The 12,438-nt window shown below is 30.7% G+C and overlaps 2 protein-coding genes across 2 annotated transcripts in view; both read right to left on the bottom strand.

The window, feature by feature from the left end:
• LOC149420116 (uncharacterized) overlaps window positions 1–230 on the bottom strand; it is a 617,394-nt gene extending 617,164 nt beyond the window's left edge. The window contains exon 1 of the mRNA XM_089637490.1: window positions 60–230. Coding sequence (XP_089493616.1) covers window positions 60–114 — 55 coding nt within the window. The 5' untranslated portion in view covers window positions 115–230. The remainder of the gene's footprint in view (window positions 1–59) is intronic.
• A 1,420-nt stretch (window positions 231–1,650) lies between these two features.
• On the bottom strand, window positions 1,651–11,514 carry LOC149420115 (DALR anticodon-binding domain-containing protein 3). The gene is made up of 5 exons (XM_089637488.1): window positions 10,715–11,514; window positions 9,283–9,470; window positions 6,197–6,330; window positions 5,227–5,397; window positions 1,651–3,777 (listed from the first exon to the last, which is right to left on the bottom strand). The coding sequence occupies exons 1-5, from the start codon at window positions 11,389–11,391 to the stop codon at window positions 3,658–3,660; spliced, it is 1,290 nt and encodes a 429-aa protein (XP_089493614.1). The 5' UTR covers window positions 11,392–11,514; the 3' UTR covers window positions 1,651–3,657.
• Window positions 11,515–12,438: the final 924 nt, after the last annotated feature.

The following is a 12,438-nucleotide window of genomic DNA, read 5'->3' as shown; positions in this document are numbered from 1 at the left end:
GGCCATGTTGATGTGTAGAAACCGACTACAAAGAATGCTCGGCCGCTCTCGGAACTCACCTCTATCTCGTCTCTCGATATACTCTGCAGCTTGTATCAGTGCAGCAATACTCATATTTAATATATTCAATTAAAATACTAAAAACTTTTAATAAAACACACAATATTTCACGCGTATTAACAGTAAAACCGACACGGTCCCAGCCCCCGAGAGTCACGACTGCATCTATTGATGTCAAAAACACACTGAGCTCCCGTTCGTGTCCGTACCGTGCCGACGCGCTATTCGTCGGTAATGTTCGGAAGTGTTCGGCCGGCCAATCGCAGCGCTTCTCGTCCCTCTGGTCTTTCAAACTCACACCTGACGACCTGACAGAGAAATCACATGCTGCTTTCTGCTTCTGCTATTGAGTGCTGCTTTGCTTCTAAACAAAACAAACAGCTGAGAGCTTTTTAGGGGGAGGAACGACGAACCTCCAAATAATATTGTGCAATCCCTCACCTATCTTTTAAACATTCCTGAGGATATTCGTCCAGCTGTTCTTTGAATGTTATTACTTTTAATAGTTCCGGACTGTCAAAATGATTATTTTGACGTTTGCATAACCTCTCAGGTTATCGAACGGATAAAGGTTTGGTTGCGATTATTTTTGCGGTTTTTCTTATTAGATTGCGATAAGAATATTTGTGATAATGTTTTTTAAATAGTACAACTTCTTTGAATCTACGCTATTTGAAAATAACAACATTCTCGTAAATTCTAAAATATTAGTTTTGGTGTATTCTTTACTTATAATATATGTATTATCCCATGCATGAATAAAAAACTTACATCCTGTTAGAATTTGTGCAGTTTTTTTTAAATTCCTTTTTCTGAAAAATGCAGCTGCTGAAAAGATTTTTTTTTCTTTAGAACTCTTCTCCTAAATATGAGCTAGGTAGGTACTCTCTTAAAAGATGAGATAGTTTATACGAAAATATTTTTTTGTATTGGTTGGTTTTGTATTGACTGGTAATTTATTATACATACTTATCATTTTTTATTCCCGGAAAAGTCATTATTTTAAGAAAAACACCATTATCTTTTTCCAGTAATTATCTATCTTTAAGATAATATGCAATCTTATTATCCTGTCTTAGCGGTTGGATAAATTTGTAATACGTATGCGGCTAACTAAAAAATCATCACATCGTTTCTCCAAAGAGGTAGGCAAAAAGGATAGTCTGCTACACAATTATATGTTGGTATGCACTTCTTGTGTCATTCACATGCACACATACTTTTCCGTTTTATTGTTCCATGTCTTCCTCGGAAGTCCCTGACTTCTACCATTCACTTTCGAATTATATATTATAGTCGTCTTGACACTCCTTTCTTTGTCCATATTCTCTACATGTACATCCCATCTATGCATTCCTCTAATCTTGTAAATTACGCTTACACCAAATGTAAATTACGCTGCATTTTTTCTGGATCTCTACATTTGTAATAAGGTCAGCAGACCAAATAATTGATTTTTCTTACATTATAGAAAATGCATTTAAAGTATACAAATAAAACAATTAATTTAATTTTATATGGATTTAATATTTTTAAGGAATAGAAATCGATAATATAAAAAATAAATATTACATAACCTACATACGACCTTACTGTTTATTTGTTCAGACAAAAAATAAAAAGTAAAAAAATATTAAAGAATATTGATCAAAATACAAATCACAAAACGCACAACACAGCCAGTGAATACCACATAAATTCAATTATCTGCCATTGTTTGGAAGGAATGTTAACATTCTACATCAGCACCTCTAGTGGCCAGCATTGGGAATACTGCCAATATTTTAATGGAGTTGGGCATATGACTCTAGGGTATTTGATAATAGTTATTATTGCTTTTGATATGCCTTACCTTCCACCTGGCTGCATAATTAGTTAGGGCTGCAAACCAATTTTGGAACTTTTTGAGGCGAATTTGTTAGAAATTGGACAAAAACCATCAATATTTTTAATAGGTTAAGGATTTATCTCAGACAAGAGATATCAAATCTTTTAGTAGGTAGAATGCTAAATAATCACGCTACTCCTTTAAAAAATATTTATTTAAATTTATTATACGCCCATATGGGCATTTACAAATATGTTCATATTAATTTAGTGGAACAGAAATCAAAAGTAAAATATTCTTTTAAAATATTTGGACATATTATAATCATAAAAAATATTTAAATGTTTACTCAACATTATTTTTAAATTCTGTACAATTTAAAAATATATATATATATTGGTAAAAAGCAGTCACTTTGTGGTTTGACATATTATTAAATAAAAATAAAATACTTTGTTTAAAAACCTCAAATTATAAATTATTAAACATTAGTTAAATTTTGAATTTTATTTTTATTAAATATATATATTACTTCTTGAGTTTTATCTTTAACCGGTTCAATGGCAATCACACCCGTGGGCGGACCAATTATATGTAATTTTATTTATTTAGAATTAACAACACAAGTGCCATTTAGATAAATGATAGTAATTGACATTCATAGTACAATACAGAAAGAAGAAAGAAAAGAAAAATTATATACATATACAAAACAAAAGAATTCAAATTCAAATTCAAACAAAAGTTATGCTATAAAGTACAAATACGAATTATATGAATGATATTAATAAATAGTTTTGTCTGTATAAAAACTCAAATCTTTCAGGAAAGGGATATAAATATAATATTGTATGGTAATTCAATCCAATATTGTTTTTGTATGCTTTTCTTGAAAATTGAGTTTTTATACAGACAAAACTATTTATTCATATTCATACTAGTACATATGTACAGGCGCAAACAAATAAATCATCTTAATATTTTAAAACATATCTTCCAAAAAGCATATTTTCCTAATATCATTAAATTAATGCCATCTATGAACGCACAGATTATAACGTATGTTATGTTACCCTTAATCTCCTTTGCTTTATGATTAAGTTGAACTATTATTGTTATAAGTACTTACATATTAATAATATGTTATCTAATCATGTTGACATCCAAAGTACTCGCATTTATAAAAAATCATTTTACTATTAGCTGTCCAATTTTTTTTTGCTCTTTACATAATTGCACAAAATGATTAAGTTCACATTTTTGGTTTCTTGTTCTCAATTGGAAATGAAATTCTTAAAACTAGTACTGTGAACTAGTAGACCTCGCGCAAAAAAAAAAGTATGTTTCTAATCATCTCGTATTTAATAAATCAAAACCAATATTTCTTCTGAAGTTGTAAGATTTGTAAGTAGGTACTTGAATACCCACCTACTATTATAAATTCTAATATATTTTTTATAAAACATTTGTTTATTTCAAATATGGAATTATAAAATTTTCCCAAACAAATGTCTCGATCTCAGTGACAATTCTTTTTTCAAACTTTCTTCAGGCAGGTAGGTGCCATATTATTGAAAAAAAAATGGAAATAATAAAGTCCAAATAAACACGACGATTTCAGATTTGAATATTTAATCCTTAATGAACCATTAAAGCGGCCACCACCTTGAACTGGAAAGGGAACGTACAAACAAATTTATAGACACAACAAAATGCGAAACACGATTTCCGCAACGCTTAGTCAATTTTATTCCAAATTTGATGATTGTTTACATTTGTGCGACAGGAACTATATTTAATATTTTCAAAGCATGTTTTAGAACAATTTGAAGTGCCATGAGTAGTTGAACCCGTGCGTGAATCAGAGAGATCAGATGCTTTCTGGGTTCCTGAAATGGAGAAAATATTTTAATAATTATTTAGCACAAAAATATAAAGCCCATAAAATTATAGGAGGGACAATTTGACTACAGAAAGGGTAGTCAACCTTAAAGAGGAGGGTAAAGTCACAAATATTAATTAATTATATTTTCATAGTTTCATAAGTTTCAATAATCCATGCAAAAATAAACTAGCAAAAAAGTCAAAATGTATTCCATATAAATAAAAATCGTAAATGTTTTTCCAAGACACTATCTAGGTTATAAACCAATTATTTAGAATTTTTAAATCATCAAAAAAAGACAGCTGTCAAAATTATGGGAAAAATTTGTTGGAAGATGATATTTTTAATTCTGAATTTGAAATATGAGATCGACCAAAATGACATATAATAATTAGGTCCCAGTGGACGTTGTCCTGGTAAGACAGAAATCCTGGGTTCGATAACTACCTTCTTATTTTTCTGTGTCTTGTTCTGTTTCATGTTTCGTTTAGATTTATTGTTATTATCTTCTTCGATGACTTATTATTACTTTTTTATTTGACAAATGAAAAAGTAATTGTCAATATTTCCAATGTCGAATCATCAAACGACAGGGACACGTGTTCCCCAAGATTGCGAGAAGTTTTTTATGGCCCAGCCTATATATCGGCATACCGTACTCGAGACGGCCTCCATGGCCGAGGTGTAAGGCATTCCACAAAAAATCTAAATAGCAATTAAGTTCTCTCCAATTTGCGGCTTTGCGCAGTTTGCTGACATCTATTGTTTAAATATACAAATAATGTTTGGTGAGTGTGTTGAACATGTGGATTTTTTTTTTTTTTTTTTAATTTGATAAAAAAAATTTTAAAAAAAAACGACATTAAAATATAAGTTTCGTTCCATCAAATTTAGATGCATTAATGAATTAATCCATGTATTAATTGATTAAACCGTGTACTAGTGAATCAATCTATTCAATTGTGTTTTAGAGTTGCAAAACTTGTGAAGATAGTTAAGAAAAACTGCTTGGAACAACACACAAATAAATATATACACATTACTTTTGATATTATTAGGGAAAAAGGTAAATATTTTATTTGTTTTTAACTTATTCATATGCTTTTTAATGAATGTATCAAAACCAATAGAGCGTGTTTTACAACTCCATGACTTAATTAATTAATATGTGCATTCATTCATGAATACATTTAAATCTAAATTAAATGTGAAAGCGAAATGGCCATCTAAACATGATACTTCACAGGCAGTAGAATATTTGTTTTTTACGCACAAGCCAGGCGGCAGCACTTCTCGTGGCTCCCTGACTCTCACCAAGATTTAATCTGGCACTGAACAAATAAAGTGCTTGTGCACATCCAACACACGCCAAACTTACCTATATACATATATAAAACGTATATCATTGCCATTTAAAAATAATAACGAATATTTTTATTTAGATATTGCTCACCATTAATATCCGAACTCGCCTGTAGTACATACTGATTCTTCCCGTCATACCACTGAGGAATGTGCATAAAAGGTGTGGAGCCAGCATGCTTTCCTTTGAATTATAATCCAGACATTTCTTTATAATTCCAGGGTAAGCCAGGATGTAATTGAATACTAAAATCCATTCATCCTGAAAACATATTTTTTATAATAATCATTTTATTGATTAAAACGTATTATTTACATAGAAAAATTAATAAACAAGACAAAATGAATCCATTCAGTTTAGTGACGAATAAATTAATCAATTCAGTTCAGTGACGCAGAAATGCAATGTCTTACCAGATATTTATTTTATGTAATAAAAAAAAAAAAAAATGTATTTCCTCCAGGATAGCTACTTAAATTTAGAGAAATGTTTTACTCTCTAATTTTATAAAAAAATATATATTCAAGTCATATGAAAACGATCTTGGGTTTTATTACGTTTTCCATAAAGCTAAATAAGTGATTTAGCCATAAAAAATAAATTATATGAGGCTTTCCCGTAAATAAATACAGTGCTACAGCATTGAAAATCGAAAATACTTTTAACTTCCAAAAATATAAAGATAAAATGAATACGCAACGAAATGGGATTCTAGAATAATATGATTATATTTTATTTCCTCACCAGGCGAATAAAAAATATTTCAGTGTGCCATTACGTTACAAAATACAATAAAACCGGGGTAAGTGCGGTAAACTATTAGTGAATCTACAGTGGATTCGAGGATACACTGCGGGTACAAATGTCAGAAATCCACAGTGGATTGCGAGGATCACACTAAGTGTTAATGAATCTGCATGGCAGAGATAAAAAAAATTTAATGAACTATTAGTTATATACTATTAAGCCCTGAGACTTGGGTTCAAGGATATCATTGACGGAGTTAAAAAAAAAATAATTGTGGTTTAAAAAAAAAGTTGTTTTTATTTTTATAATTTACCTCATCATTCAGAAGTTCCGTATTTGTTTCATTGAGGGCTGGTAATGGTGGGTAATGTTCTGATTTCACATTATTGTTGAATGTATCAATAATGCTAGCCAGGCGGGCCCCGTTGTACAGGACAAATGATGCACCTGAAGTAAGACAGTATGTGAAAATCAAGACATAAATTAAACCAAAAAATAACATAAATAATAATTATACGTCAGATAAATTAATGTGTTAAATAATAATTGGATAAATTAATGTGTTAGATAATAATTAGATAAATGAATATGTGAAATAATAATCAGATAAATTAATCTCTAAGAGAGTGAATTTTTGAGAGAAGAAAATGTTCAGAAGAGTGAGGTTTTTTCACCCCCAAAATTAACATCATTTTAATTTGTATTCATAGTATGTGTTACAAAAATCAAATAATGTCCAAAAAATATGTATATAATATCAAAATAACTGAATCAATCAGATATTAATAATAGTATAATTTTTATTTACTATTTATTAGAAGGATTTATACAAGCACCGCCGTATGGTTTATGTCCATACTCATTTACACTTTTTTTTTCTTCTTACTTGTACGGTATGGCCATACTTTCCTAGAGGTTATATATATGTCAAATAATAATCAGATAAATGAAGAAGTCTGATAATACTCACATAAATTAATATGTTAAATAATTATTAGATAAATTAATATGTCAATATAATAATTAGGTAAATTGATCGTGTCAAATAATAATTAGATAAATTAATACACCAAATAACGATATTCCAAAATGTATAACATTAGAAGTTATATATTACGTAAACATTAATTTGGTGATTAAAAAATATGTTTTTCGAAAGACTAGGTAAATTTTCTTTTTTATTATTATGATGGAACCATGCTGGGCATGTAAATGACGAACCGATGAATATTGAAATTTTAACATCATCAGATAGCATCCTTGGTGGGTAAACAGAAACACAGGTCGTCCAAAGGGGAGTTGGGCTGATGAGAGCTGCCAAAAATCAGAAAAACTGGAGACAATTGAGGGAAGTCTAGCAAGAAGAACAGTTTTTTTCTACGTGGATATTGCACAAAAGTTCTAAATATTTCCAACTGCCCAGAGCCAGTGGGACAATGGCATCCCAAATTGGGGTATATTGTGAGGCTGAAGGGAACAGGGAAGGGAAGGAGACAGGGATGGGGAAGGTTGGGAAGTACATAGTTGGCCATTCAGGCCTAGCCACTAAACACAGCTAAAACAATGTTTCGATTCTGAATGGTGACCTTCCATCAAGGAGATACTGAGGGTATCTACCTATGATGAACCAGTCGAATGATGGCTACTCACATTTAGGTCTCACCGCTATAGGCCTTGAGCCAAGGCTACCTGAATTTAGGTAGTCAGTTTTTTCCAATTCAGTTTGATTCAGTTTCAGTTTAGTTATTTCCTCTAATTTTTTATTGATATCAAGCAACATGTAGGCAGTCAAAATATTTTTTTTCGTGTTGGATTTATAAAGGGGTCATTTAAAAGAGTCACGGATATGATTTAAGATTTTCACGGCCAAAAGTATTTTTGTTATTTGTTTTGGGGTGTTATGCCATGTTGGGCTAACTCCTTCTTTAGCCAACGTTTCGGACAGCATTGCAGTGTCCATCATCAGGGCAGATGTGTTATTTGAGGTTGTGTTAAAATGTGAGCTTATGTATGAGGTTGTGATACCGTGTTGCCAGCTCCAACCCTCTGAGCTAACATTGACGTATCATTGGAGCTGGCAACACGGTATCACAACCTCATACATAAGCTAACATTTTAACACAACCTCAAATAACACATCTGCCCTGATGATGGATACTGCAATGCTGTCCGAAACGTTGGCTAAAGAAGGAGTTAGCGCAACACGGCATAACACCCCAAAAACAAATAACAAAAAAAAGTCACGGATGTTTATTTCACTCAAATTCTGTAATATATTGTACATATATCAATGTGTTCATTTATTTATTTGTAAAATTTTAGCTCTAAATACATAATATGTGCAGTTTTATATATGAATTCAATTAGATTAATTGAAAACAATGAAACAGATTTAATTTTTATTTTTCTGGGACAATTTTTATGTACCTTGCTGTGAAAAAAACATACAAGATTTTTTGGTAAGTACATATAATCTAATATTTAATAAGTTAGAATAGTACTTGCAGTAACGATATGATATGTCTTATTTTAAACACTGTTTTTAGTTTATTTATTGTTATTAAGTTTAATTTGTAGAACTCCATTTTATTTTTTTATTTTTTTTTATATATACAATAATATTATTATTGGATTTATAAAAACAGTTTATTTTTAAACAAGTTCTGCTGTGTAATTATTATTACGCGTGACAGCTGTTTCGCCCTCTAAAGGCATTATCATGACAGTTTGATAATGCCTTTAGAGGGCGAAACAGCTGTCACGCGTAATAATAATTACACAGCAGAACTTGTTTAAAAATAAACTGTTTTTATAAACCCAATAATACTGTTTTTAGTTCTTTTACGAACTATAAAAACATGTTCATAAAATATCCATTAATATATACAAGGGGCAATTTTTGTAAACTGACAAACAAATTTCATGCATTTATGATTTTTATGATTTTTTTTATAAATTCTACAAATATGGGATAAAGAATAACATAATCTTGTGGGCGTGTTTCGTGATCAAAATATAAGCCCAATTTCGGGCCTGTATTTCCATATAAAACTGTGTTTCAGCATGATTACGAAACGCAAATGGGATGGTGATATACAATTTCAGGCAAGTGTATGAGAGACAGACAGCGTGCTAAATGGTCTAGAGCCAAAAGGTTTTAAGTCAGTGGCACATTTGTTTCCATTCAAATTTGTGCGGAAGGTACTTCTACTTCTACTTCTGTAGTTTTCTTTTTATTCTATGGGATAAACAATGATAAATAGGTGTTAAATTCGTTGGCTTTAAACCACAGTAAGCAATTTAAATGATTCAGTGAATGATTTTTCGAATGAGGGCGGCCGAATGAATCCAAAACCGAACTAAATACTCCATCGCTCAAGTGGTTATAGAAAAAAATACCTTTGCTATTTCCCGTTCCATTATCATTAGTACTTATGGTGACAGGATTGCTGGGCCTGATCTGCAACAGGTCGAAGGTGACGGCTGCATCTCCCAGTTGGTTGAGGAACACTTTCCACCGTTCTTCATCCTTCACCCGCAAACCGTACTTGTGTTCTGCCATTAACTGCATATCCAGCTTTCTTTTCCTAGGATCATAGATACATATTAAATGGTGACCGGGTATGTCACCAAAATGATAATTCAACACACCTACAAAAAGTGACATGATGACGTGGTGACATGACAAAAACGGCGCTCTACAAATTATCCACATTTTTATTATTATGATGTCATGAAAAGTGATGAAACAAAAACTAGGTTAAATAGGTTCATAGGTAACTATTAAACCTAGTTTTTGTTTCATCACTTTTAATGTCTCCGTATCACTTTTTAAATTTCATTGTGTCAAGTACATGATGATATATCATGGAACCATTTAAATATTGTACTTTTAATAAGTGAAACATTAATTAAAATTACTAGAATATCATTAGAAAGTCATGCTAGTTTGCGTACTGCATTACTTCTTAAACGGGGAAAGTTTAATAATAAGTGACTCTTAGAATATTTAACAATTCGTAATAAATATTCTTAAAAGTAATATTATATCATCCTTCGGCATGCAATACCGCATAAGCAATGTGAAAGAAATTATTCGGGAGTGAAAAAAAAATTGCATAATTTGTGGATAAAGATAACACAAAGAATATGATTACGAATCGTCTTTGGAAGAACTGTAGGATTTGCTTGCATGCCGAACGACAATAACGCATTAATTAATAAAAAGCTAAAGTAATTACTTACCTAACCGTCACACTTTTCGCTTTAACAATTACTACAAAAAGTAACTATTTACATGCGCAAAATAAGTTATTAGGTTTTTAGTTTGGGTTAAGTGATCAATAGGTATTTAGATTCAAATGAAACATCACATTAATCCATACTAAAAAATCGCAAAAATGGCGGCAAATGGATAGTTTTATAAGGGAAATTTTGAACTTTGATTGAATAAAATGGAATTTTAATGCATCATTTACATCTCTCCCGATGTAAGTAGTTTATTTTAGTAATTAAGTTGAAACGAAGTGTATTTTCCATAATTTGTGAATGTCAAAAATGCAGCGGTTAGGTAAATATTTACGGAAACTAATTTCTAAGTTGGCTCTAAAATGTTATATTATGGGAAGGTACTTTATTGCTTGTAAATTAAATTAAAATTCAATTAATTATTTTTTTATTTAATTTTTCTTTTAAATTCTTGAGACAATCAGTTCCAATTTTGAAAATGACTTAAATTCAAAACAAATCCCAGTTCATTGAACCAGAATTACAATCGAATTAAACTGAAATTAGTACGTTTGACAAGAAATTAAAATAATTATTGACATACTCTAAATACAGACTGGGAGTTAGCTCAGTCTCTTTTGCGCCTGTCTTCTTGTTTAACACCGCAGCGCAGAATATATTGGTTGAGTCGTTGTATTTCCTGTCATTGGATTTCCTAGTGAAGTAGATGTGCCTTCTACAATTTTCACTAGAATCTTGCTGAGTAATTACATCACCTTTCAAAATAACAAGATTTCTAAATACATCACACAGCAAATGTAACCGCTTTGAGCTTAAGTCATCATCCAGTTTTTCTAGAACTGACAATTTAATGATTTCCGTCTGAGAATTCTTAAATTCTAAAAGGTTTGTTAACTTTTCCAAACATAACCTTGTGGTTGATATTCTATCCAGGAATATGTGTATTCTACCATTCTTGACATCACATTTCTGTATTTTGAATGGCCAATCTTCACTACTTGCACTCAATTTTTCGCAGGCCTCGGCTAATGTAATATTTTGATAAGTGAACTCGAAAATCGTTTTAGCGTCTTTGATCTCATTATTTTCACTTGATTTAATATAATGTATCCACGGTTCTATTTTTAGGGGAAAGCTATATTCTCCGTACTTATCAAGTGAATCAGAGTGCGTTTTAATCAGACCACCCTTAAATCCATCACTTTTATTATTTGTCAAATGTGAAAATATGGCAGACGTAAAACTATCGTGTAAATCCATTGTAATATTATAGTATTAATAAAAAAAATCAAAGAAGTCTTCAGTTTGAAACAAGTATTTACAATACATGTGTTTGACCATAAATATTTATTAATAGTTGATAATAGTATACGTCACTTTTGACAGTACTTTCATATTTTTAAGTGCTGCCAGAAAATAAACATGAATTCCCTATCTATTTAATATTCTAAAACCGTCCACAGACATTTGAAAAAATGACGATGATTTTCATTCTCTCCGTATCGTCAATAATTCTTTATTATAATAACAATGTAAATTCGTAAATTGATAGTAGTAAAGTTTCCGTACTCTGCTTACTTCGTATTATTAAAAAAAACATTTCAATCAACTTCACTGCAACAAGAAACAGTTATTTACTTTGGATAGGGTAATCTATGCATTCGTGCCTTTTTGTTTCAATCAAACTTTAAAATTTACAATACAAGATCATTAACATTCGCCATGCTTGACACGTTCTACGTCAATCTAAATATGCACAAATTATTTAAATAGCCCAAACTGAGAGACTGAACTGATAGAGAATGAAGAAGAGATGAACGAAGAGTTTCTTGAAGTAATTAAAAAGCGAAGTATTATTTAAACAATTTTAGTATATTTAGAAGTAAGCGGAGAACGGAAAATTTGCCACCACAATAACATGAAACTCTAGATCTAAAGAAACGCTGGAGTTATATAAAAAATCTGACGATGGAAGTGTCCGAAACGTGATTAAAAATTGTATCACTTATCAAAAGTACGAATTTCAGTTGTGTGCCTGTCATGTGTAACTCTTGCACTCAGATTTGCTTTGAATTAGTGTCATTTTCAAAATTGGAACTGATTGTGTCGAGACTTCAGACAAGCTATAAATTACCTACCTGTAATATAGTTTTTTAATAGAAAATTATTAAATTGTCATTGTTAGAATTGGAATTATAGTATGATGAGAAAATCACGGGATACTATAATTCCAATTTTAATAGTCTGTGTGTGGTAGTTTCATATAAAAAAGTTTTAATTTTGTTGCCTGCAGGTGAACATTGTCCT

This window comes from Hesperophylax consimilis, chromosome 11, assembly GCF_061612785.1.
Source record: "Hesperophylax consimilis isolate HC1 chromosome 11, BYU_Hcon_1.0, whole genome shotgun sequence".
NCBI classification, from domain to species: domain Eukaryota; kingdom Metazoa; phylum Arthropoda; class Insecta; order Trichoptera; family Limnephilidae; genus Hesperophylax; species Hesperophylax consimilis.
The sequence above is the reverse complement of the archived record's forward strand: the minus strand, read 5'-3'. Positions and strand labels throughout refer to the sequence as shown.